We start from the raw sequence: 27,587 nt of genomic DNA on the forward strand, positions 1-27,587 counted from the left end.
GGAATGTGAGTCTATTCATTGGTCTGTTTTCCCTGGCAGACCTCCATCTTCCTGATATGACAAGTTTTGAATTCAGTTTTGTTCATAAAGGAGACTTTATTGATGATGTGTGAGCTCCAAAAAAAAACCAAAAAACCACACTTCAGTTTCAACTAAAACAGTTTATTTTATCAAAGTCAGTTCAACCAAATGAACTGACATCAGAGGCAGCTTTAAACAGCTTTTCAGTAGCCCGAATAGTTTACTTTCCTGTAAAAAACATTTTCTATCTGGCTGTATAATTTGTTTTTCCACTCTTCAGATAAAATATTAATTATTGAAGTACCAATAATTCAGTGGTACAGGTTTTGGGGGATGCTCCCCCCCCCCCCGCATGTTTTTATTCTTACTGTGGTCGATTTGCAGTCCCTGGGTTGTGGCCACTGGGTGTCAGCAGTGCAGAGCCGTGAGCGGGTCTGGGCATGGTTTTGACTGGGAACTGTGTCCCAAAAGTGTCCATAAAACCAATGAAATCTTAACACTTGCTTGAACAACTTGTCCATCAGTGAATGAAATTGCATGTTTTATGCACAACTGGTGACTGCTCTGGCACTTTTTTTATGTGTTTGATTCAGCATTTGGGTGAAACGATCTGAACTGTTACCTTTAATGTTAGTAATGTTGCTAGAGCTGTGATGACTCCTGAAATTGAAACCACATTATCCAATATGTAACTTGTTTTAAGCTAGTAGCACCAAGCTTCTCCTTCCTAAATCTAAAGGTGATCACTTCTATGCGTTCCTTATTTTTCCACACTTTGAGTGGTAGCTACTATTTTTTTTAATGTTGACTCTAATTATTTATTTTCTAGACAGTGTATTTTATTGCCTTGAATTTTGTGTAATGACAGATCTTCTTTGCTTTAAACACCACTAATATCAGTAGTAGGAATTAGAATGTGTCAGAGGGCATCTCTACTTCTCTAGCAATATTCAGAAGAGAAGTGAATGTGCATTAGACTAGAAAAAACGTGTTTGTATCCAGGGAAAATGTTACATCTCCCTGAAAAGAGTGATTCCTGCAGTGTATTTTACAAGCCTGTTTCCATCTCTACAGCAGTCTCTGGCTTTTAAGGCTGAGGGCTGATGCATTCTTACTGGCTGTGAAGCTTGACTGCTTCATTGGGAGAGAAAGTGGCACTGGATCCCATAGGCTGTCAGCTCTGTGATGCTGTGTGTTGCTAAGGGCTGCCTTGGATTCAGCTGATGTGAGCAGCCACCTATTCACTGCCTCTTTAATTTTTATTTTTTTTTTACCTCCCTGTTCATGGCCAGATACTGTAGGCAGAAAATGTTCAGTAAGCCATGAAACAATTGCCAGGCTGATAGGATTATCCTTCTAGAAAAATAGTACAGGGAGATGTTCAGCGAGGGGTATGTTTATGTGGTAACACATAGAGTGTTTTAACTCTATGGTGTTCCACTATAATGTTAGACTTCAGTGCTATAATTGTTTTTCACTTTTTTTTTACCAAAATATCTCTGAATTGGAGGTTTGTGCCTCATATAACTAAATGAAAATTTAAAACTCAAATCATGGGAAGAAAATGTTTGTTATTTCATTAGATGTGCTTTCCATGTAGTGTTGTGCTTAACTTCCTCCTCTGGACTCCAGAGCCATGGATACAAGGTTTTCATGGAGTAAAGTTTTCACACTCTGGATGTTAGTATTGGGAATAGTATATACTTTTCCAGAAGGTGAGCTGATGTGTTCTTGAAGCAGGCTTCCTTCAGTCACAAACAGATTCTTTAAATCTGTTTATCTGGTTTTTTGAACTCGTTTGAAAGCTCACCAATCACAAGCAAAATCCTCATTCATGTACAGTTTTTCTTTCAGGTGTGAGAGGGGGAATGCCTTTAGTGCTCAGATGAATTTATTTGCATCGTGTATTTCTATTACATTTCCCCTGGGCTTAGCTGGGGGGGGAGTGGGGGGAGCCGAAGTGTGTCAGGGATGTTTTCAGCAGGAAGGGCATGCGTGCAAGGCTTGTTTTGAAAATATGCCTTTGCTTTCCGCTTGTCTGATCATGACAGTACACGCAACATCATACAACCCCATAAGGCTGTAATGGGCCGAATCATCCTAATCCGATGTGGCATTCCGTATGTCTTCCTCTGCAAGTAGGTCAAGTTTAAACCATATTCTTGGCTCGTGCTCCGATTTCCCATAACCTGCTCCACGTGGCTTGAGTATTGTGGTGGAGTACAGAGCATGCCAGCAGGGATTCTAAGCAACCTCACAGGGATAGACAGTTTTTGGACAGAAACTAGTGTTTTTGTTCTGCTCTGCTTTTATGATGTTGGATTTGTGGCAAGAGAAGACTTCACTGGTCTAATGTGTGCTTTTACTGAGCCTTAGTTTAACCTAATGAGTTCCTTCTGCACACTGCTTTATAAAATCTTAAAACGAATAATACCCCTGGGAGTAAAACTGGTTTACAGTGTACTGGATATATTCTGAATGAGAATACCAAATAAAATTGGACAGAAGTTGGCCATCCTGAAGCTGTGGAAGAACAAATAGATAGTGACCTAAAGTGTACGTAAGGCTGGACATGTGAATATTTTGATGCTGGTGATTGCACTATGGAGAATTCTTCTTAGCGTGGATTTTTTTTCCAGCTGGAAGGGCTGTGGGTCAAAAGGTGTATTAGCACCCACAGAAGTCATCTCCAGTCAGTGTTCTGAATCAGCTGTTTGGCTCCAAGATTAAGCCCAGTTGCAGGACATCAGTAGGAGTGCTTGGTATTGGCTTTGGTCTTCCTACAGGCTTAAGTCTTGAATCAGGGCTGATTGATGTGGCAGTGTGCTCAAGAAGGATGCAGGAAGATATTCTTGACTAGACAATGGTAGCTCAGTGTCAGGACTACCTAACTGGAACCATATCTGACTTTGTAAATGAGTAATTCTACTTTCTTCAGCTGAAGTTGTGGACTTTCAAGGAAATTGGAAGAGTGCTTGGTGTAGTAATACTGACTGGGCATGCCACTATGGTGGTTAATTACCAAGGTAATTCATGGAATTACCAAAATCTTCATGCTAATGATGCTTTTACAGGGCATCAAATAGCAGAAGAGGTTGCCGAAGGCGACTAGTGGCTGGTTTTATAGATTACTTCTTATGCTACTTGCAAATTGTCATCATCTTTAATATTAGAACCAGTAGTGGTCTCTTAATGTATTTTGGACCCAGAAGAAATGCAAATGATGAGCTATCTTGAACAAAACAAGAATCTCTAGTAAATCTTTATCTTATCTGTCATGGACCTGATGTATCTCTGAGCTAAGTTACTTTACTCTAGACTGAACCAGGTATTCTGCTGACACAGCCGCTTCTCAGAAAGGTCAGATTTCATTTTGCCCTCTGTAGTGTTCCACCTGAGTGCAACAGGTCGGCTCTGCTTACTGCTCAGCTATACCTCTGGAAGGAAAATAACGTACAGAAGTGTAGAGCCATCTAACCTTAGCCATGGCGTGTTGACCTGATGCTGCTTCCATGTATCTGGGAAGTTCCACAAGTGGCACCATGACCTTGGTTCTAAGAAGCCCTTTTAGAGCTCAAGAAAAGAGTGTTTAGACTTGATCAAAGAGTAAATTCTGACCTACTGGCTCTCTCATTCATTACCTTGAATGCTAAGCTGAAAGTGTCCTCCCGAAAAATGCTAAAGAAATATCTTTCAGTTGAGTTTTCAAGGTCTTTTAAGCTTCTTAAAGTTCTTCTGGAATACAACTTGGAGAATTGGTCATTTTTACAGTTCTTAAAACACAGCAGGTCTATTGGTATTAAAGAATGTTTGAGATCCTTGAGTAACTGTTACAGTTCACCTTGATTCAAGTTTCCAAAATACTGTTTGTTCAGCTTCTGCTAGATTTCCATGCACTCCATAAAAATTGAATATATAGTGAATGTTTTGCTGCTAAGGAAGCAGATATGATTGCACATCTTGTGTGAAAAACTCTGTTGTGATTAAAGTTTATCAAGATTTTTTCAGTACACTGCACATGTGAGGGAAGAGGTCTATTAGGAACTTCATTACAAACAAGTGTTCATGCAGCTTTCTGTTCATGTGAATTGAAATACATTCCTATATCCCACCTTGTCATTTTGTTGCTGTTGTAGTTGAATTAATCTGTTATCATCATCTTCAATTTCTCTTCCTTTGCTCAGGGAGGCTTTTCACTGAGCTTTTACCTTGAGGTCAGTTGCATCTTCTGCTTGAATATCACATAGACTGTTCCATTGTAGTGCCAAGGCTTTTATTGTGCTTCTCTATCTGTTAAACTTAACACCCAGAAAAGAAACCATATATTCTTCTTCTTCCTGGCAAACCTTTCTGGAGGATTAAAGTATTTGTATTCAAAACTGAGTCCCCAACCCCCTACTCATTTTAGGAGGTGACAGGGGCTCAATGAAACAATCTGCTCGGCAGTGGCTATGTGCTCTCCTGTAACCTTAGCTTCAAAACATTTCAACCCTATAAGCATGTCCCTACTCTGACCTTCAGAAGTAATGTTATCCAATATATAAGCACATTCATGAGCCTATAAACTCTTAGGAGACTGGTTAATATCTAAACGAAGGCAAAACCTATGCAGAGGCATTTTTTTTTGAGATGTGGAAAATATTTTGGTGGAGGAGGGGATGGTGCAGCTGAAGCACAGCAGTAACTGTAGTGTATAGGAGTGCTGTTTAGGCCATTAACACTGTTCACTGCCATGTGTTTGCTGCTTGTTTGTTAATGTTGGAATTGAAATGTGGAATACACTGTTCTGAGTTTAAGGTTTGGGTTTTAAATCTGAATCTTCAGACTGGATCACCATTGTGCAGCTTCTATTTTTGGCTTTTTACTGGTCCTGTTGAAAATATTTAAGAATGCCTCTGTCCACTCCCCAACAAGAAGAACATTCATAATCTGGATAAAGCTGAAATACAAAGTGGCTTATTCAGTCCCATGTTACAGAACATGCTTGCAAGATACAGAAGAGTAATATATCTGATTTCTGCTGTTGTGTGTTTACACAGCATTGGTGCATGTGTAGCAATAAAGAGTTTACTAAGCTATGGAATAGAAGGTTCTGGAAAAGCTACCTCTTTGAAGAAACATGTTTTCATGGCTCTGTTTTGAGAGGAGCCTCTAAACTGGGCACTCTAATTTAAAAATTCCTTGAAATAATGAGTGTTTCTCATAGGCTCAGAAGTCTGATCTCACTTTCCAGGATCCAAGTTCAAATGCTTAGGAAGCACGTCTTGCATTTTCTTGAGTTTAAAGGGGAAAGCTGAACATGTAAAAAAGTGAAAATATACCTGCTGATGGAGTTCTGTGTGCAGGGTTACACTCAAAGTCACTGTTGTAAAAATCTAGATTTCTTAACAGTCATTTGGTCATTCTGTAGAAGTTGTTGGAGCAAAGACTGAGTAATTTTCAACAACTGGGGATTAATTCCTCCTTCCTTCTGTAGCTTTTCTTGATTGTGTGAGTTGCTGAATCTTGAGGATCTGGAAAAATAAAACATACTGGTTTTAGTTTGCTTTTCCCCCCTCACAAAGCAGTTGCCTTTTTCTTATAGAATTCAAGAAATCTGTCAACACAAGTTCTGAAAGTTTGATTTGCCAGGCACTTTGTTTTGAGTTCGCATTGCTTCAGTTTCTTTGATTCCTAATGAATGAATGATTCTTAGTGTCATGCTACCTCCCCCCCAGGTAAACATGGGTCTTCAACAAAACTAAAGATCAGGAAAAAAGGAGCATATAATGGTAGGTTAGTACAGTAAGACTAATTTGAAAATTGATTTTTTTTATATCTTACGCTTTAATCCAAATGTCAGACTGTCAATGTCTTATTCTTAAATAATTTGAGATGAGATTTTTGGGTGGTGTCTTGTTTACCTTGCAGCTCACTCTAGTGAGCTCTTGTTATTTCAGAGCAATTGTTCTTAGGTATATTTTCAGCTTCTGTAAAATGTGGGAGAGTCCTTGAAAAGGCTGCCTTATAAAATGCAGTTTTCATAGTCCTACTGAAGGTATTGATTTCTGAAACTTGTGGTAACATTTGAAACTGTTTTGATAATTTCTCTGATCTCAAGTAATCTAACAACTATTTAATTTTTCTTCCACTTTTCATTTCTTTTAGCTGGGATGGGACAGCAAACATAAGAAGAACTGTTGAAACTTGATTTTCTCCTGGTTTTGGAAAAGTCTAACTTGTGTTTAACTTGTGATTTAATGAGAAAACTGCTCATTGGCCACAGATGACTACTACTAAGAGGCTTTCTGAAATCTGTTTTGGATTATGGAGAGATAGTGAAAAAACAGGCTTATGATGACACCAGTTCCATTTGAGGTTGCTTTTGTCCTAAGCAATAATGGATTTGTTTGGCACTGAGTGCTGCAGTTATGCAAAACAATTGCTCAGTCATCATAGGTCACATGTTCTTTAAATGCATTAAGCAAAGACAGAAAAGATACCACGCCTTTATTTTTGTCAAAGCTTATGATTTTTCCATTTTTATAACAATCCTTGAGAATCCCTGAGAAGAAGGGGCATGGAAATGCACTGTGCAGTGCATGTGTTCTGCTTCCCACCAGAAGTTGACGAGTCCAGTGTGCAAAGCACAGTGGGAGCCCTGCTCCAGTGAGCCCGAGGCGTGTACTTAAAATAGGAAATGGTTATTGGAACTAAATTATTTTGCCATTTTTATTTTTAGGTTTGCTGGCATGGGTAATCTCATTAAGGTGCTAACCAGGGACATAGACCACAATGCAACACATTTTTTCTTGGATTTTGAAAGTAAGTCTCTCAGCCCTTCACAGCTGGTGCATTTCAAATGGTAACAGTAGGGTTGCTTATACCTGCTGCAGTGAAGGCCAGGGGACTCAGTTGCAAATCTGGAATTTGAAAGAGTTGCATGTGTTTCTTCTGTTCCTCTTTGCTTTTTTTTTTTTTTTTTTCCTCCCCTCCAGTAGTAGCCAAGCCACCATCATGCTGCTGTGTAAATTTTCTTTCCATGTGCTTAGTCATTTCAGGTCTCTGTGGTCACTGGTGTCCATCCATCTGCCTGCAAATCTAGTAATCATGAAATGGAAAATTCTGTCAGTATGCCATAGTAATCTGTGCTGAGCCGTTGTTCACCATAATCCCCTCTTAGACAAGAGTGATCCCTCTTTGGTCATTCATCGTGCAGTCAATGTGTGTTTTTTAACATCCAAAAGTCCAAAGTGAAACTGTCTGAGTTTCCCAGACATTTTGGGCACCTTGTGTAAAAGATCTGTGGCATACCTGTGTTAGCATTTTCTGCACACTGAAGCAGTGCATCTTGATGTGACCTTGATGATCTATGATGGCTTTCTGACAAAATTATAAGGGCTGACAAAATTAAAGCTCTTTCCTTCTGTTGTCCCATCAGGTAAAAATCTGTAGCATGGCTAATGCTTGCAAATATGGTACTTGGCCCTCAAGGCAGTACTCCTGCTCAGGACACTGGTGCTAGGGTGTTCCAGGACAGAATGAGTCACTGGCAAAGCCTTTGTTTGGATTTTGCCCCTTGCCAGAAGGGGAACCGTGAAGATGTTGGTGATGTGATCACTTCTTACAGGAAAGCTGTATGGCTGGGACCACCAGCTGTGCCTCCTTGAGGTGTGGGGCTCTCCCCTCACCCATTGGGGCGAGGGGCCTGAAGGACGGGTTCACGCCTGATGGAACTCTCTGGTCTTCTTTCCCCCCCACTGCTTCAATCAACTACATTTGGGCTGTTCCTTCTTATAAAAAGAAAATTTTCTTTTCTCTCATTCTTGTCTTGGCAGGTACCTTAACATGGGGAACCTTCTAAAAGTTTTGACATGCACAGACCTTGAGCAGGGGCCAAATTTTTTCCTTGATTTTGAAAGTGAGAAGATGATTTTATATATCTATTACTCTTTGCCTGCAGTAGACTGCATTTGTCATGTACTTAATGTATGTTTTCATTTTGCCATCCTTCTAACTGCTTTGTATGCCTGAGCTATGGATAATTGTTCAGCGAACTTTGATATAAAGCAATAACCTGTTCTGAAATATCCTCAGGTTCTAAAATGGAAAATCTTTATTTCAGGAAGGGCTTTCAAATTATGTTTTATATCTTGAAACCTGATATGGTTCTTGTTTCTGAAATTAAAATTCTGCCTACTTTTAATCAAAACTTTAAAAAGAATTGGAATTATTTGAAGACTTCCTGAAATTACAAGGAGATGGATGCACCTTAAAGGAAGGACTGAAAATGAAACCCGATTCTCATCACTTCCTCTTAATAATGCTGCACATACAGATTTGCTCACAACATATTCATAGCTCCAGCATCATCACGTTAAAGGTGTATATGTGAACCTTATTTGATTTGGCACTGAAATTTAACCTCATCCCTTCTTAAAAGGGGATCTCAGAGTATATAGAAATAAAATTGCTTTTGAAAAGAGATGTGACTTGGCTGATCAATGCCAGGTGTCATAGAAGGTTCACATATTGTCTATATTTCTGCTTTTAGTTTTTGTTGCATGATACAATAAAGCCTAAGAATGGCAGGTAAGTGTTGCTGGCTTCTGCTATGCATGTTTAATTACTATCTTTTGGGATGTGCTGTTGCTTTACCCAGCTGTACATCAACAAGCTTAAAACTAAGAAAATTAATTCTCAAGTGCATTTTGACTGTGTTATAAAACACAATGAAATAGTATAATAAAAAAATTAATGAAGTATTGTGATATGGACAATTTGAGATGCATTATATCTTCTTTTCTTCCCCTGAATTATTTTATTTGTGTGTGATGAAACAGTAGCTGGTTTATATTAGTTATGATATGAAAACAAATGCTCGGAGAAATATGGTTTTGATTTGATGACATTTAAAGTTACAACTTCTCTAAACCCTTACATTGTAGTGTTCAATTTTATCAGTTGTCTCTTATGAATATATTGTTATTGGAAGATTTTTACTATACAAATTATTAATAAAGGGAAGATTAATCAAGGGCTGTGTTCAAAAATCAGGAAACAATACTTCTTTAAGATCAAATCTTGCATATTGTCGGAGTAGGTACAACTTAATGAAGGAGGTAGAACTCATAGTGAGAATGTTTGAGCTGTGAAGCTCCAGTTTAATCTACAAATGTTGAACATTTAATTGAAGTAAGTGAAGTTCAAGGTAGCTGGATAGAAGAGACATAATTCTTAAATTGCAATAAAAATTGCTGTGGGTTTTTTTTTTTTTAAATACAGATTCTTTAGCTATCAGTTTTGTTTTGAAATGCATGTTTTGAGCATGAACAAGATTTGGCATGAGAGTAAGCAGGTTGCTGACATGAAATGTTTACATATGCAGTTAAATTAAGTGACTTATATTATGGCTGAATTGTTAGACTGTTCTTTATTCATTTTGGACCCTGTCCTGCCTTTGTTTCTGCTGCTATACTGTGTATCCATGCTTCTTTCTCCTCTGTTTCAGATAGCTTGCCTTGACAGGATCTTGGCTTTGACACAGTCAAGATCTTTCTTCAAGACTTGGCACTTTATCTTGTGATACTTAATGTTGTGTTTTTATGTGGAAGGACAAGTAAACTCTGTATTAAACACAAATTTGACAATTCTGTGTTACGTCTGGCCCAATAATAGGCAGTTGGAAGGCTTTTGTTGTTTTGTTCTTAAATCCATATATAGATAGATGGATAGATCTATCTTTGAAGTGAGCAGGCTAGTTAAACATTTCTTGTGTAGTATCACAAAGAGCTAAAAATCAATGTCCATAAAGCTTTATAGTGCTAAAAACTTCAAATCTAGAAAGATTTTAGACTGGTTTCTGGCTGCTATTCCCCCCCCCCCCAGATATTTGTCTTGGTGCTAGATTATAGGGATTGGTGTGACTGACTATCAGAATACATGCAAAAAACATTCTGATAAATGATATGATGGGCTGTTGGCTTTCCTTTGCCCCAGCACTGGTTAAGCTTATGCTTTATTTGGTCATTCACCTTACCTATTTGAAGCAAAGAGTTGTCTTAAGTATTCTGCTAAAGTCTGTGCAGTTCCAGTTGAACATGAGCAAAGTGCACAGCTTTGCAAGGACAGTATTGTTCACATAAAACAGCCACCTGTAATGTGGGAAATTTACAGCTCAATTTTTACATTAGAGTCATTTCTGTCACAGTGCAAATCCTTTCCAAATTTAGTGATTTGAGTAGTAGCTAAAATACAGTGTACTTTCAGATGGTGATCTCAAGCTGGGGCTGACAGTGTTCTGTGTTACCCCAGAGAACTTGGCCAGGTTTCAGAGGAGCCACAGAGACAGTGTTCTCCACAGTAATGCTGATAGAGATGAATAAATTATTTCATCTCCAGCAGTCTGGGATTTTTCTCTCCCTTGTTTGTGAGTTTTGTCCCAGACAGTTTCAGATGACTTGACGTGTTCTTCCCTGGGAAAATCTCAGTTTAAGTAGTGTTTGCTGTGCAGCGTAAACTTTTAACCCCAAATTTCTCTGCCTACTAGTTCTGTAGGCTAGCCAAATATATTTTTTAAATAGTCACTAAATGTGTGTGTTCCCCCTCATGCCGTATGTTGTCATATTTTTGTAGTATTTAGTTCGCATAACAATGTTTGTATATTGTTGCAAGTCTACTCTTCTGTGTTTAAGACTGTATGGTGTGAGCATTCTAAACTCTAAGTGTATATTGCATTTAGTGCAGTAGCATTGTGATTAAATTTAAAATTAATTTAAAGATGAACTCCCCACTTGCTTGCAGGACCTCAGTCTTCCCTTTCTCTACTACTGGATTGAAAGTAGGAAAGTTGCCCTGAATAACCAGGGGTCAGCTCCCGTGGCAACAGCATCAAACCTCAGAACATCTCAGTGAACTGTGCTGTGCTTACTGTGTTTGTTCTTTCTATTGTCCATAGAAGATGGAGAACCAGTTGGTTTTCCAATGGAAAAGCATTTCTGGGTGAAGGCACAGCCTCGTTCTAAGATTATAGAAGGAACCTAAATGGATGTGGGGGGAAAAGGGAAATCCCTGACGTTTTGTCTCCTTCATCCTCCTATTTGGATGCCTGGCATTGCTGGCTGCTTTTTGTTAGTTGCCAGAGTAACTCCAGAAGTACAGCTCCCTTTCCTACTCTGTGCACTCCACATTGATGAAAATGAGTTCCAAAATTAGTGATTCTTGAGACAAGTCCCATAGCTTGAGTCCTCAGGTACATCCTGAGGGATACTATTCCCATAATATGGGAATGGTACCTCAAACTAGTCAAGGTGACAACTGTGCTTAGGAAGAGGGACCTCTCCTTTCTCCACCTGTGATGGGCTTTGAGAATGTAGTGCCCTGACCGGCACTAAGAAGCAAATAAACCATTTGCTCTGGGTCAAGCAGCACTAAGTCTTGAAGATTTTCTGTATCATGCCTTTTATCTCTGTCCTAATAAAATCTTAAATGTATTCTGAAGGGATTTTAAAAGAATTCAAGTTTGCTTTATAAAAGTGAGCTCCCTTCTAGGTGGGAAAAAAAATTACAGGTGGCAGAGGAAATTAGTTAGGACAAATCAGGTTTACAGATTTCTTTTATTGGAGAGGACTTGGTCCACCAAATGAGAGGTCCAAGATGAAATGCATACCAAAATAAATAACTCACTACCTACTGGGTTTTAGAACAGTTTGATATTTGGAAGTTGGTAATAATCAAAACAAGCAAACAAACAACCCACTACCCCAACAAATTAAGTTATAAACCATTGGATATAGGTTTCCTGGAATATTTTAGGGAAATGAAATACGGTAGTTGGCTGATTACGTCCTACACTATCGGAGGTGATGAAGATGTTGACTTGCCTAGCCAGCTGTTCAGTGAAGACCACTAAAATCATATCTGGAAGATGGTTTTTGTTTCATGGAGGGTCACAGAACTGCAGCTGCTCTGCTTATTGGTGTATTTTGAAATGAGGAGCAGGAGTTCTTGTGGGCCCTTCTGCTCTGCCCTCCCAGTGTTGAAAAATGAACTCTCCTTACTACACAGGGTAAAGAAAAAAGAGCATGAAAAATTAAGTAGGCAAGAGATGTACTCAGTGTGAGACGATCCAAGTGACAAGTCTTGATTGCATTATTTAATAACACAGTCTGGAATGCTACAGAGCTTCACGTCTTAGTCTGTATTTCACTACAGCATTTCATGTTGGTGCATGAACTGCTGCCAGTCAGCTGGTGCTTCCCTGTCTGCTCTTTTTCCTCATTTTTTGTCTTCATTTCTTACAGCAGTCTTCAGCAGCTTTCAAAATTATGTGACTTTTGTGATGGTCTGAAAAGCACTGGCCACTTTTACTCGATGCCTAATCAATGTGGTGCTCTTTTATTTATTTTTAAAGGAGTGACCAGCTTTTTTTTAACCAGTACTAATTCTTGATGTTTCTCAAAATATTAGTTAAACTGTTGCAAGGTCTATATATAGGCATATTTGCCAGTAATACGCACTGTCTATACATTAAACCATAAAAATAAGAACTATTGTACAAAAATTACAGAAAAATCCATACGGGCAATGCATGTGAAATTTGTTTTCTCCTAATACAAACTTCATTTTCTGTTGTGTTTTTCTAATGTGAAATAGAATACTATGGGGGTTTTATTTCAAATATATAAGTTTTACCTAACTTCTATGGGCAGTTTTATGTATGGATCATGGAAAAAGCACTTTTAAAAAGACATTTTCCAGACTCCTTAAACTGCACAAAGTCATGAGGATATATTGTCCTTAGATAGCTTTTGTTTGTCCCTATAAAAAAGAATCTATTGTTAAACCCCTGATTTTTGGCATTGGAAATAGTGGACTGAAATACAATGATATTTATTTCATAATGTATTTTCCCCCTGTAAAGAGAAAAGTGGGGTTTTTTTGGTTTTGTTTGTGTTTTTTTTTCTTACAAGAGCTTCAGTAACTAACAATTATTTTTTTTAATATTAGTCTAAAAGGAACTAACCCTGTAGCTTCCATCAAAGTTTTAAAAGAAAAAAATCTATTTCATTTCGGGTAAACCATGTCCAAGCTATTTGCACTAGGTGATTCTTTTTAAAGGTTAAAGCCCTTTGTTGATTCTTCTCAAAACATACCTTTTACAGATTTGCCTTTCTTTAAAAGTATATTTGTAGCTTTTTGAAATTATGATCAAATATACATTTGATCATGTGGGAAGTCCTTACTAATTATAAAAAACCTGGGAGACAACATATGTCTTTAAAGATGGGGGACAAAAAAAAAGCCCACAAGCTCACGCGAGATCTTTTTGTTCTCAACTCTGATTGTGCAATGAGTGCGATAAAGAGTATGTTTTGAGAATTAATTGTATTTGAAGTAAAAGATATGGCTCCCAGCCAGTTAAAGATGAGGCAGAGAAGATGGAAAATGACCTGATGCAGTGTTTCTAGATAGCAATAGAGATGGACACCTCCTGTGCAATCTGCAGTGAGTGTGTCTGAGTGCTTACCTAAGTCTCTTCCAGTGAGCCTGTACAGCACCCCAAGGTGAGATGACTTGATAGTCATAAAGACAACTCATCAGGATTTCCTCTCCTAACTCAGTTTTAAATAAGTCTGGAAGGATAGATTCCAGGTGGTTTTTTGGGATGGTAAATGAAGCTAAGAGACTACTAAAATGAATAAAATTGCTCTCCTGGAGTTCCTCATACACTGTAGTAGCTCTTCAGGGAATGGAAATTCTTGATGAGTTGCTGCATGAAGAATTTGTCCCATGGGTGATGGTGTGCCTATTGAATTCCATATTGTTGCTAAATATATATATATATGCATGTAATATGTTCTGCTGTTTAGATGCCCAACCTACAGAATCTGAAAAGGAAATTTATAATCAGGTGAATGTAGTGTTAAAGGATGCAGAAGGAATACTGGAAGACTTGCAGTCATATAGAGGAGCTGGCCATGAAATACGAGAGGTGAGCTAGAGCATTACAATTGTGCACAACCTGTGGTTGTTCATTGTCTGACCCTAACCAAATACTGCTGGGTTTTAACTTTGCTTGCAGGAGCTGTTTTGGCAGAGCATGTTGTCTATTAAAATCACTGTCTTGAATTTCTGCTCTGGAATGTTTCTTTTTAACAGCGGAACAGATGTCGCTTGTTTCAGTCGTATTAATCCACATGTGTAATAGCAAATGATGCTTCTCAAACTTTTCAGGGAATTGTTGCTATTGATTTTTCTTTGTGTTCCCGCATGAGCTCTCCTTGAGTTAGTAGTGAATTTGGAAAGAGCGTGGTGTGACTACAGTGCAATGCTGAGTAGTGTCGACATCTTCTTGTGCAGTAATTGGAGAAGTCTGGTGTGGTAATCCTAACACAAAAGACATCTCATTTTCAATCCCTTTTAATGGGCTTTTATTTACTACAGTAGATGTTTGGAACAGAAGCAGAATTTCTATATGGAATGTCACTCCATTTTTTCTTTATGTTTAAGAAAGGGTGGGATAAATATTTTCCCAACCCCCTTTCTTTCTTCCTCACATGCAGGAATGGGGGCTGCTATACTCCCGAAGTGAGGAGTTTCTCACTGTAGCATACCCTTAAGAAATAGTATTAGATAGGAGGGCTCTCTGCTCTCTCTAGATGAATTTGAGATACTCAGAGACATTCAGCTTTGGGAGTTTTTCTCTCTGTTGAATTAATCAGGTAGGTTTAAGAAGGGTAACTGTGTCACACAAAAACCCCTTAGGTGGGGAGGTGGCTTACTTGTTCTTCAAGGAAGGAGCAGGCTCAGGGAGAGGCTGGAGGATCAGGCAGGAACTTGTGGCTTAGCAAAGAAACCTGCAGCTCCCATGGAGAAAGGAGGGACACTCCTGAGAGGAGGGAGACATCTCAGGAAGGAGTCTTTCTAGGGACCCGAGGGGAGTGTGATGCAACTCACAACCCAGGGTTGACCAACACATTTTTTTGAATCAAGGAATTGACTGTGAAAATGCAGCAGGAGAGTTATGAACATTTTTATTTCTTTTTTCATAGTATATTTTCAGTTGTTAAGTAGCCGAGTTTCTATCTTAAAAACCTGGAGGGTTGAATTTAAGGTATTATGTCTGGGAAGTGTACTGTAAAGACAAGATCTATACCTCAGAGATCTGGTATACACAATGTCCTGGTGGTGCTTTATATTGTTGTTTATGTTTAAATGCTCCTGTAATATTTAGCCTGAATTTCACAGCAAATTTGTTGATTTTGTTTGGTTGGTTTTTTTTCTTCACAAATTCAGGAATTGGTGATAGATACCAACATTAGGATGAGGCTTTGACTGCTAAACTTTTTTGCTTGGAGGAACCACAGTAAAATTGTTGATTTTAATTAATGAAATCTGATTATGTAAATTTTCTTATCTGAGTGACTTTATTTTTAACAATTTCTTTCTACTCTCTCCAAGTTGTTTTCCTGTTCAAGATACTTACTTTCAACACAATTACTTAGACCTTTTTGGAACAGACTTGGGTTAGTACAGGCTTGTCTCTCAACTGGAAAACCTCTCAGTAGGTAGAAGTTTTAGTTATTAGATCTTTAAACAATTGTCCTGCATAGGTTTTTTATAATTTTTTTAGTCAGCAGTACCTCAATTAATCTAAGCATACTGTTTTCCTCTCCTTTTCTAATTTAAGGCAATACAGCATCCCAATGATGAGAAGCTGCAAGAGAAGGCATGGGGTGCAGTTGTGCCACTAGTAGGCAAACTAAAGAAATTCTATGAATTTTCTCAAAGACTAGGTAAGTGGAAAGGTATTAACTTGTGGGTTTTGTCTTCATTAATTAGTATATTTGGCATATGTGATCCCATCTAGGTCAACTTCTTAATAGAAACAAACTCATCTTGTATAGATTCCTTCTGTACACTGGATTGGGTCTTATTTATGTCTGTGTACTACCTTCTTGCATTTGACAGCAGACTTGCTTCAGTGGGTGCCTGAAAGGAGAGAGAGAATGGGAGCTTGCTTGTCATCCTCTTCCCCTACTCCTTTAGGAACTCCAGAAAGCAGAAACCATCTGATTGTTTGAAAACTAGTAGACTAAATAATCTGGGCATTAGTCCTGTTAATGTTTCTCATAATAAGAGAATTTAAAAGTGTCTGTATAATTTGTTCCTGGTCTGTGGAAATGCCTGATCTTGGTTCACTGCAATACTTAAGATGGTTCTTCATACCTCTTATGAAACCAACTTGACTGATGTGGTGGCTAAGCTGATTAAACCTATTAGACTTGGTTTTTTGACAAACTATCTGTTGTTATCTCACTTTTAATCAGAGTTATTAGCATAACTCATGAAAAAAATTAGTTAAAAACATGGAAACTTTTTGCAGGCAAGTTCTGCTTTGTTAAAGAGGTGAGGCATTTTTCTCAAGAAGATGAACAGGAAGTGGATTATGAGTTTATCTTAAGACATGACTTCTGCTTGTAGTAATGTGCCTCTTGAATTCTGTGTTGTTTTAAAGGCTGAAGTCTGCTAACAGAGGTTATTGAAATATGTTCTACACAAATGTTGCAGGCAAAACTTGAATGAAACCTTTTCAGAAACTTCTTTTATGGTTGTCAGTGCTAAGACCTAGTCTGTACAGCAATTTGTAGGTAAATATGACAACAGTGACACATAAATAAGCAATTAATCAAGCCCCTTTATTATGAAGCACCATGTATGTTGGCAGATGTATATATTTTGAGTCTAGCATGCAGGATATCAGCCAACAGAGGTACAAGAAGCAGATGCTGTTGTATATGGAAAAATTGTGTCCTCTTGTTTCAGAGGCAGGATTACGAGGCCTGTTGGGAGCCCTGACGAGCACTCCGTATTCCCCCACGCAGCACCTGGAGCGAGAGCAGGCTCTCGCAAAGCAGTTTGCAGAAATTCTTCACTTTACACTCCGGTTTGATGAGCTCAAGGTAAGGACTCGTAGTTCTGTGAGCACAAAGGCTGGCAAAAAGAAGCCAGGTCTGTTTACCAAAGCAATCTGGGCTGTGTTCTGTTCTAGAACAGAGTGTGCAGTACATACTCAAAGATCCAGTGTATTTGGCTTGCTTGCTTGACCTAGAGTTAGATTAGATTGGAAAGAGATGAAATATCATATTAGCTTTAGGCACTTGTTATATTTCAGTTCATATTAATCATGTTTCTTCATCCAAATTTGGCATATCTCTTGGGATAGTGCTGCTACTCTTAGTTTGTGCACGTGCATAGTCCAGCTATTTTCTTGCTGATGTGCGAAGAATTAAGCTGAAATGATTATTAGTTTGCTGGTCTGATACATGGAGTCAAACTAGGAAAGTAATTTTTTTTCAACCTTCTAATTTCCAACTCCTGCTCCTTTTCTTTTTCCTGTTAGATCTTCTTCTGCAAAATCTGAGAAACTAACCAGAAAGCTTTACTTTGTGCTTATCAGTTCCCACCATGTCACAGACCTTTTTACTTCAGGAAGTCGGATATTTTCTTATATTATGTTTTATGAAAACTTGTCCTTATTTTTCTTGAATTTGTCACAACTCTCTTGCTTCCATATCTCTCTAGATGACAAATCCTGCTATACAGAATGACTTCAGCTACTATAGAAGAACTCTGAGCCGTATGAGAATTAACAATGTCCCAGTAGGTAACCCTTGGAGGAGATAAAATATAATCTTATGCTACCACCCCTCTTCTTCATGTACAGAACAACTAAATTTTCATTTCCTTCTGTTTTGTAGGCAGAGGGAGAAAATGAAGTAAATAACGAGTTGGCAAACAGAATGTCTTTATTTTACGCTGAAGCAACGCCAATGTTGAAAACCTTAAGTGATGCTACTACAAAGTTTGTGTCAGAGGTAAGAGTGTATGTCCTGGATAGTGTGCTTCAGAGCACCACAGGGCCAGGCATGATTTGGAACAGAAAACTTCTACCAGGCTTAATTTGCCATCTAGAAACCAAACTTGTTTTTTGAAGCTTCAAGAAATGTGAAGTGTCTTTTCCCAGATGCTGTAGAGGTTAGAGACTGCAGCCACTTTTTGTGTCACCAGAAGTTAGTGCATAGTGTCACATCAGTGCTGATAGCATTCCTCAGAGAGGGAGGTGGGACATGTAAGTATTATGCCTCCATTTTGGTGGTGGCTTAGAGCAGAAATTTCAGAAAATTAAAAGCAAAACAGTTTAATTCTGTGTGCTTGAAATAAGGAATGGAATACAAATGTACCTTTCTTTTCTCCTTCCCAAGAGAAGGTTTCACTGTGTAGAGTCAAGTATACTACATTATTGCAAAACAGGAGGAATCTGAATGGGAAAAGTATTCCAACATTTTCACACATCCCTATTTATTCTTAATTACCTAGATAAATATTGGTGGTAAAATCCAGTCACTGCAAGTATTGTGCTTGCCTTCTGGTAACTGTGGTGATTTTTGGCTTACATGCAAAGAATGCACACTATTTCTTAATTAAAAATAGTTGTATGTTACATGATTAATGAAAAGATACATGTGTTTTTTAATATTTTTTAAAATTCTGCTTTATGCTTGAAATGCCTCAAGAAAATTGTCCTCTTATATTACATTTTTTTGTGATGTTTGTCTGCTACGATTTTTTAGTATTACAGCAGATGAATATATTTGGCTATAGAAATTTGTCTTTAAGGAGCAAGTTAGATGATTCCTTTAAAATTTGCCAAAAGTCAGTAGTGTCAATAGTGTAGTACTTTGACTTCACAAAGCAAGCAAAACCTGTGTGTTAGACTTTGTTCTGGAAATTGCTAATCTATATGGTAACATTTTATGAAAAGGTGCAGAACTACCCAACTTACCATACTGTGTTGATGTTTTTAATTCCCCCATGTTGCCATGCCAGCAGATCACTGATTTGATTTAGGTTTTGTAGCACAATATTTCCCAAGAATTGACTTGGAAACTGTTGATCTTTTGCAGAATAAAAATTTACCGATAGAGAATACAACAGATTGCTTAAGCACCATGGCCAGTGTGTGCAGGGTCATGCTGGAAACCCCGTGAGTATAAACAGTGCTTGTTCTGGGTATGAGTCATCTCTGTATCTCAGATGTGACTTGTGATGCATAAGATGAAAGAAATATAATTGGGGTAATTAGGGACTGTGGTGTTTTCTTTTTACCAGCCTAGTTGCTTACCTTGATATGAAACTACCGCGTCTCATTTTGCTAGCCATGCAAATCATGCGGTCTACTTTTCTGAACATATTAATATTTAAAAATAGCATGGCTATGGAAGCTAGACAACCTCTTGGCACTCTTTATAAGTGGTTTTCTCATGTATAATTCAGAGAAATAGACTATTTGAGCATGACTGCCTAGGGCCTCCTGAAAGAGGGGCTGTGGGCAATGTGCTGGATGGTTCGTCCTTGTGGGCTGGCCCAGCTGATGTCTGTAACAAAATGACAGTACCCCTGTCTAGGGAATTAAGAGATGTTTTCCAGGCACGAAGGCATTCTATGGTCTACTGTACATTTGGCAGGCACTCAGAGTATGACCAAAAAGTCAGACTAAACTTTAGGTTTTGGTGGGTTTTTTTCGTTTTGTTTCTTTTTTCTTTTTACCTGTTTCTTCTGTGTTTTAAATAGTTTTGCACTGGTAAAATTACTTGTGCATGAGCTATGTCTTATTTAAATAATTTTCTGTCCAAATACCACAGCACATTTGTTTTGAAGTACATTAAGAGCTCCAAACATTTATATTCTTATCCTTCTTAGGAATGGACTGTTCTATTCAGGAAAGTAGTCAAACATTGTTCATTAGCTTGCTTTCTTTACCTTTTTTTTGCCCCTGAGTAAGAAGTTTGTGTATTATACGGTGGTAGGGAAAACAATAGGAAGCATTGAAAGCAAAGTTAGTATGCATTGTTTTAATCTTTTTAGCAGCAGGGTCCTTTTTTAGGTTTGAGAATCTTTATTAATCTTGAGGTAAATCTTTCTACGCAGTTGTCTGATTTGTAGGCAGGTTATTGAAAGGAAAAAAGAAAACTATCAAAAGCTTGGAGTTGGTGGATTTAGTTTTTTTTAGGGAGAGGATTCTTTTTTTCTCTGAGGACTTATAGTAGAATTTTTCTCTTTAATCTTATGTTGTATGTTACTAGTATGTACTCTTATCCTGTGTTTTGTAGATAATAACCTGTGTTTTTGAATTACAGTGAATATAGAAGCAGGTTTACAAATGAGGAAACAGTATCATTCTGTCTGAGGGTAATGGTGGGTGTCATCATACTCTATGACCACGTGCATCCAGTGGGCGCTTTTGCCAAAACTTCAAAAATTGATGTAAGTTTATTGTTGCTAAATGATCTCTTGAGTATTTAAATTGTGTGTAGGTTCCTGTTCTGTCTTCCAAGTTCCAGTAGCGGATGTATACGTTGGATTCAAACTAAATGGGTAGTGGTAGCTGCGAGCAAAAATACATATTTAAGTAGTGAGAAACACAAGCTAGGCCTTCAGGCATGTAAATGGTCATTGTTAGGCATGTAAAATCTGGTTTTATGGAATTCAGGTAGTGTCTTGAAATACTTGTAAACAGTGGTTGTGCTGAAAGATCCAAATCAGAACAACTGAAAATAACGGCATCTGGCTGGTTCCTCACTGTCTGGTAAATAGCTCAGTTCATAATGCAACAGCCTTCAAGTTTTTAACTTTCTACTGCTAGTTCGTAAGCCTGTGGAATACATGCTGTTATTGTATGTGGCTTCCTGGTTTAAAATGGTCTGTTATCCTATTGTACTAGCTACAGAGTTGGTCATTATTTCACTGGCTGAATGTAATAATTCTTAAAGGATTTATGATAAACAAGTATTTTTATTTACAGTTCCCTTCTTTTTTTCTTAAGGTTGATAAAGCAGAGCTTGACATGAAAGTTGGCATTGTCTGAAGTTATCATAGAATGGTTTGGCTTGGAAGGGACCTTAAGGATCACCTAGTGCCAGCTCCATTGCCATGGGCAGGGATACCTCCCTCCAGATCAGGTTGCTTAAGGCCCTGTCCAGCCTGACCTTGAACACTTCCAGGGATGGAGTAGCAGTTTAGAGCCATTCTTCCTCATCCTATCACTCCAAGCCTATGTAAAAAGTCTCTTTCCAGCTCTCTTGTAGCCCCCTTTAGGTACTGGAAGGTGCTGTAAGGTCTCCCCAGAACCTTCTCTTCTCCAGGCTGAACAGCCCCAACTCTCTCAGCCTGTCTCCATAGGAGAGGTTCTCCAGCCCTGGGAGCATCTCCGTGGCCTCCTCTGGACTTGCTCCAGCAGGTCCATGTCATTCTTCTGCTGGGGACCCCAGAGCTGGGTCCAGTTGGGGCCTCACAAGAACAGAATAGAGGGGGAGAATCACATCCCTTGACCTGCTGCCCACTCAGCCCAGGACATGTTTGCCTTTTTGGTTTTTTTGCAGGGTCATGTTGAACTGTTTGTCCGCCAATGCCCCCAAATCCTTCTCTTCAGGGCAGCTCCCAATCCATTCCCTGCCCAGCCTGTATTTTTGCTTAGGATTGCCCAGACCCAGGCACAGGATCTTGCACCTGGACTTGTTGAGCTTCATGAGGTTCACACGGGTCCTCTTCTCAAGCGTGTCCACGTCCCTCTGGATGCCATCCCTTCCCTCCAGCGTGTTGACTGCACCACACAGCCTGGTGTCATCAGCAAACTTTGCTGAGGGTGCACTCAGAATGCAGCTTTTTAAGTAGCTAAGCCAGTCTGTCATAGGAAAATATAATACTGAAAGCTTAATTCCTTTCTAATATCCAGAAAATGTCTTTACAGTGCTGCTGGTTTTAAATACTTATTTTTTTCTCTTTGACAAACTGAATATAAAACATTTCTGTAAACTCAGAAGGTACTAACATGAAAAAAACTGTATCTTTTTTTGACTCCTAGATGAAAGGATGCATCAAAGTTCTTAAAGACCAGCCTCCTAACAGTGTAGAAGGCCTTCTAAATGCTCTCAGGTACTCTTTTTTGGTTTGGATTTTGTTAATATTTTGATGTGAAATTTCATTAATTGTCCAGGGCATTTTCTTAAGCACCAAAGTATTCGGTCACTGTTACTGGGAAAGATGAATGTGATTATTGCAGGCTTGTCTTCCAATTGTCTTGAGACAAGGATGCATGAGAAAACCAGTTTTAACAGCTGGGTTGTAAACTTGCAGTTGTCATTCTAAGATAGCTTTTTGTGTACATTACCTGCATACAGGTTAAAAATGAGTCAGTATGGTGGGGTAAGTAACTAGCAATTGTTCCTCTTTCAGGAAGTACTTAAGGCACAAGTCTCAGTTCTTTTGCTGTAGAACAGATGAGACAAGAATTTGCCATATTAATTGGAGAAGTAAGGAAAAATTAATAATTTAGTATATTAATCTAAAACCTGCTAATTTGGGTCATAAAGCTGTATCTATAGTCAGAAATGTTCTTTGCGTGGGTGTCCAGCATTGGAGGAGTGGCAAAAGGTCCCAAAATGTTATAGGTAGATTAAATCTTTGTTCTTGTCCTTACTTGGAAAAGTATCATATTACTTTGGTAACAGATAGGTGTAACTGGATGTTGTTACTCATGCACTTGCTTTGGAACGTGGAAGCTTCAGTTTGTCGTGCCAGAAAGTGAGCATTTGTGATTGCTTTTTCTTATCCATGGTGAAACTGCTTTAATTCCATTAGACCTCTCTTTATTTTTTTTTTTTTTTGTGTGTTATGATATGGTAAGAAGTAAAGTAATGTGGTGCTGTAAGTGGGTTCATTTGCCAAGTTCTTTCAGATTAGCAGTTAAATGAAAGAAAACATCTATTCTTAATTTGGGACTTCATGTGAGTATTTCCATGCTAAAATGATGTTGTTGGTCATTTCTGAACTTCTTTACATGATCACCTTTTGAGATGGTGATCAGTAAAAACACAAGCTTCCAGAGGGAAAACCCTGCATTAGCATTTATTTTCTGACTAGTTTATTGTGATTGCAGCTGCAAATTAACACCAGTCTTTACAGGTACCTCATTTTTCCCATCTTTGTTGACACTAGTAAAGTACATGGAAGGTGCAGTTCAGGTTCTCACTCACTGTGTAGTGATGTGTGTAGTGGTGTAAATTCAACCCGTGCTCTCAGACTGACCTTTCCCTACGCCAACCCTTTCCATCCACAGATGCTTCAACAGCCCTGGTTTCATACACTTGATTAGCCACTTGGCCAGGACGTTCAAATGTTTTTTAAATCACATTTGGCAGTGTTAGGAAGAGATGCAGGGGTGAACCGCTGTGTGATGAAAGCAGGTTCAAGATGATGTCATGCAAGTTAAGTCCAAATCTGAGCATGTGATTCTGGAGGAGTGTTAGAAGTTCTCACGTTTCCTCAGGGGATAGATAACGTGTTTCAAAAGCAAGTGGAAGGTGGTAAGGATTTTGGAAGGAGATCAGCTGTTTGTAATTTGAAATTCATATGGGCATTGTAATCATGTTCAGCTTTTTCACGTGGGCAGAATACCAAGTACAGTAACTTTTCAGGATTTCAGAAAACCTTAGGCTGCTTGTCTGTGGAAAATATAAATTACTAAAGAGTTCAGAAATCTACATTGATATTAATTTCCAAACGAAAAAGTCGTTATATATTCTTCAAGTGAACAAATAGATATCACTGCAGTTGTGGATAACAATGGAAGTGCTAATTTAACGGGTTAAATTTAAATTACAGAATAAGATTTTATTTGCTTTTAGATTAGTTAGAAAGGAAGATCAGAGAAATTAATCATACAGAGAAGCCAATATTAAGGATATACATTACTCCCTTTTAAAAATAGAGGTTACTAAGATTTTTATAGGAATTTTAAAATGTGCTATTGTCCTAGAGAATTTTGAAGGGGAAAGGGGCTGAAATAAGCACGTGTGTATGCTCTCTAGTTTTAGCAGCAGTCACTTAACTAAGCAGGAAATTAGGCTGAAAAATTATTAAATCCATTGTCATTGAGGGATCTTAGGAAGGTTTGATCACTGGAAGTTCTGGAGAAAAGTTTCTGACGCTGTTTTATTTGAAGATGTTTCCTGCGGGCAGAGACCTCAGAGTTAGTCTGATGTTACTGTTAGTCTGATTAGTGATAATATGAGTTTACTATGAAATAGCCTATGAGCACAGAAGCCAATGTCCAGCTGAGGCTTCTTTTGAACTCCCCTTGGTGCAAGGCTGCTGGGTTAGAATTCTGATTGATGACAGCATTTTCTGATCAGGATGTCTGATTTGTGCTCTGGGGAACCATGGAGTGGGTGGTGATCGATGGCTGAGGGTTTTGCTCTGGTACAGTCAGGTTGAACCATAAACAAAGAAATTACGTATTTTTTTAAGTCAAAGTGCAATAGCCTCTATGCTCATGTCAACTTTTATTTCTTTGTTTAGGTACACAACAAAGCATTTGAATGATGAGACTACCTCCAAGCAAATTAAATCCATGTTGCAATAACAATTACCTGGAATTCGCACCTGCTGTAGACAGTATTCTGCAATGACTGAGATGCACAGATTTATTTTTTTTTTTTTAGTGATTGCAACTACTATCTTGTTCATTCTTGCTTTTTATTTTTTCTCTTCCTGTTTACCCTTTTTTTTTTTTAATCACTTTCTTGTTCCTAAGTAAGCTCAGACTTCTTTTCTGTGCCAAATCAAAGAAATTTATCAATTCTGGAAAGTATTTCTACTTTTCAGAATAGCCATCCTGAGTGGCAGCTAATTATGCGTTGCATTTGGATTTCTCTGTACTGGGGAAAGATTTGTGACTTGAACTAAATATTTTTAAACTTGTGGTTTTTTTCTTTTTTTGAAAAACTAATATTTAATATTGCTTCTTCTGCATGGCAAGACTGCCTACTTCTGCTATTTAAAAATCCCTTGATGACTTCATTTTCTATTGCAGCTTATTTTCATGTGCAACCATGAGGAAACTAAAAGCAGATTTGTTTAAATTAACTGTGTTTGTACAAAATGGTACCCAACACAAAAGTTTTTTTAAATGAGTAAAAACTGTTTTGTTTAAAAGTTACGTTTGCATTTTGACTCATTTTTGTAAGGATGTATGTTGTATGTTTAACCTTTAATAACTAACGTTAAACTGTGGTGTGTGCGTAGCAAAATTACGTATGCATGTTCATGTCAAATGATTGGCTGTGGATAAGATAATAAAATCAGCTTTCATTTTTCTAAGTGTGGTTTGATTTACCAGTATTTTGAGTGAGATGTCTTCGTGCTCTTTGCATTTTTACAAAAAAAAAATAAATTTATAAATTTTATATAGTGAAAACTCTGCTGTTTCATTACCAGTAAGCACCAGCCTAATCCACTGATTTAAGCCCAGTGTGTTTTAGGGTTGTTGCTCTCCACTCCGTGCTGCTTCCCTGTCCCCAGAAATGTTACTCGGATAGAGCTTGTGGGAAGGAACTTTTTGCAATCCATATTGATCTCAGAGGATGTTGCTGATTAACCCATGCTGACTCCTCAGTATGGTCTTCAGAAGTGGCATTCCAGATTAGGCTCTTTGCATACCAGTGGTGGGGAGATGAACTTCCCCTGGCTGTGTCCTGGTGTGTACGCTTGTTGATCCAGATACGGGAACTGTGTAAAATCTGAACATCTCAGTATACTAAATAACATTTCTTCTTCGTGTGGCATTTTAGAAGAAGTGTTTAATAGATTGGTGAAGAAATTAAAGCTCTTTTGGAAGGAAAAGAATTGAAGGGGAAAATATGCAGTTCTTCAGAAGGACCTGGGCTGGTTGGAATGTTGGGCAGAGAAGAACCAACTGAAATTCAAGCCAAGGCAAGTGCAGGGTCCTGCACCTGGGGAGGAATAATCCCTGGAACCAGTACAGGCTGGGGGTTGTCCATGAGCCAGCAGTGCCCTTGTGGCCAAGAGAACCAGTGGTATCCTGGGGTGCATTAGAAAAACCATTGCCAGCAGGTGGAGAGAGGTGATCCTGCCCCTCTACCCAGCCCTGGCAAGGCCTCACCTGGAGTGCTGTGTCCAATTCTGGACTCCTCAGTGTAAGAGGGATGTGGAGCATCTGGAACAGGTCCAGCTGAGTGCAAAGATGACTATGGGTCTGGGCATCTTTCTTATGAGGAAAGGCTGAGGGAAATGGGTTTCAGCCTGGAGAAGAGATGACTGAGAAGGGACCTCATTAACGTCTACAAGTATCTGAAGGGATGGTGTCAAGAGGATAGAGCCAGGTTCTTCTTGGTGGTGCTAAGCAATAGGACAAGAGGCAACAGGCAGAAAATGATGTACAGGAGGTTCCACCTGAATATGAGGAAGAACTTTACTGTTTGGGTGACCAAGCACTGGAACAGATTGCCCAGATTGGTTGTGGAGTCTTCCTCACTGGAGATGTTGAAAAAGTGTCTGTACACAATCCTGTGCCATGTGCTCTAGGATAACCCTGGTTGGACCAGATTGACCAGATTGTGGTCCCTTCCAACCAGATCCATTCTGGGGTTTTCTGAAAGCAAATTGAGAATTACTAGTGAACATCTCTGGGAAATGGCCTGTTTTGCCTCAAAGGGCAAACATTAGTGCACCTCATGTGCATGGTGCTGTTGTGATTATGCCTAACATGAGTTCCATATAGGAGACTTGAAACCTCCAGGCAAGTGTGAGCCCCTCAGCTTTATTTGCTGAACAAATATTTTATAACTTTATATAGTACACTGGTTCCAATACAAGGTATTGGTGCGATCATGCTGGATTTTCTGTGGATACCCCTTCTACACCATCAGAAATATTCTTCTTATCTTTTGTTTGTTTTTGAAAGAAGAGGTCTGCAAAATTGTGAATCAGGACACTTGCAGAGTTTGAAGGAGGTTTAAGTGTGTATTGTGTGTACCTGTATGTCCATCTCACCTGGACGTTTTTTCTTTCCTGCCAAAGATACTTTGCTGTGGTCTCTGCCACAGAGAAACCAACCCAAGTGCAAGGCTTTCAGCAGGAATAAAATACTCTTTCTTTGACATGATACTGCTCTCTAGTCCTTTTGGCAATATCATAGTTGTATCAATCTGAGGAAGGACAGAACTAGATTTGTTTTTTTTAAAAAGAAAAATCTTTCCTCGAATCATATGAATATTACCAACTGTATAAAACTGACCCTTCTGCATGGGTCTTAAAGGGAAACTATCCTCATCAGTCCTTTACCCTGAGGAAAAAACAATTTAGTGTCAACCTTGTTACTGTGAATACAGTTAAGAAATAATAATCCCAGGAGGAGCAAATCATTCCTCCTGTCCAGGGTTACTTTTGGAAGCAGAGCTTTCTAAAGGAAACCTAAGTTACAGAGAATGGTTTTTAAGCACAGCTTGTGTAGTTGACAGTTTTTACTTCTGATCTCATTAGAAAACACTTGAAACAGTAAATCCAGCCTGGGTGCTGTTGTGGAAGAACCAACCATACAGCAGATTTCTTCTTTGTCTTGCCCCAGTGGCTGCCGACTAAACATAATTTCTTCAGTTGACTGTTTTGGACAGCTCTTCCTTTCTGCTGCCCTGCCTGCATCTTTGCTTTTAAACATTGTTGTTCTT

The 27,587-nt window shown here is 38.6% G+C and overlaps 1 protein-coding gene across 9 annotated transcripts in view; it reads left to right on the top strand.

Moving 5' to 3' along the window:
• CYRIB (CYFIP related Rac1 interactor B) overlaps positions 1 to 25,221 on the top strand; it is a 96,585-nt gene extending 71,364 nt beyond the window's left edge. For 4 of the 9 annotated variants that reach the window (XM_050314172.1, XM_050314153.1, XM_050314175.1 and 1 more), the window contains 10 exons: positions 7,839 to 7,921; positions 13,872 to 13,993; positions 15,692 to 15,797; positions 16,828 to 16,964; positions 17,587 to 17,664; positions 17,763 to 17,879; positions 18,969 to 19,048; positions 20,202 to 20,328; positions 21,926 to 21,996; positions 24,421 to 25,221. In XM_050314172.1, the coding sequence (XP_050170129.1) occupies positions 7,849 to 7,921; positions 13,872 to 13,993; positions 15,692 to 15,797; positions 16,828 to 16,964; positions 17,587 to 17,664; positions 17,763 to 17,879; positions 18,969 to 19,048; positions 20,202 to 20,328; positions 21,926 to 21,996; positions 24,421 to 24,484 (975 nt within the window). In that variant the 5' untranslated portion in view covers positions 7,839 to 7,848 and the 3' untranslated portion in view covers positions 24,485 to 25,221. Of the gene's footprint in view, positions 1 to 6,742; positions 6,826 to 7,838; positions 7,922 to 13,871; positions 13,994 to 15,691; positions 15,798 to 16,827; positions 16,965 to 17,586; positions 17,665 to 17,762; positions 17,880 to 18,968; positions 19,049 to 20,201; positions 20,329 to 21,925; positions 21,997 to 24,420 lie in introns of all 9 variants that reach the window. The other 5 variants (XM_050314163.1, XM_050314201.1, XM_050314205.1 and 2 more) reach the window with 2 other exon arrangements.
• The last annotated feature ends 2,366 nt before the right edge of the window (positions 25,222 to 27,587 follow it).

The sequence above is a fragment of the Myiozetetes cayanensis genome, unplaced genomic scaffold (genome assembly GCF_022539395.1).
Source record: "Myiozetetes cayanensis isolate MyiCay16 unplaced genomic scaffold, myiCay2020 scf1, whole genome shotgun sequence".
NCBI lineage: Eukaryota > Metazoa > Chordata > Aves > Passeriformes > Tyrannidae > Myiozetetes > Myiozetetes cayanensis.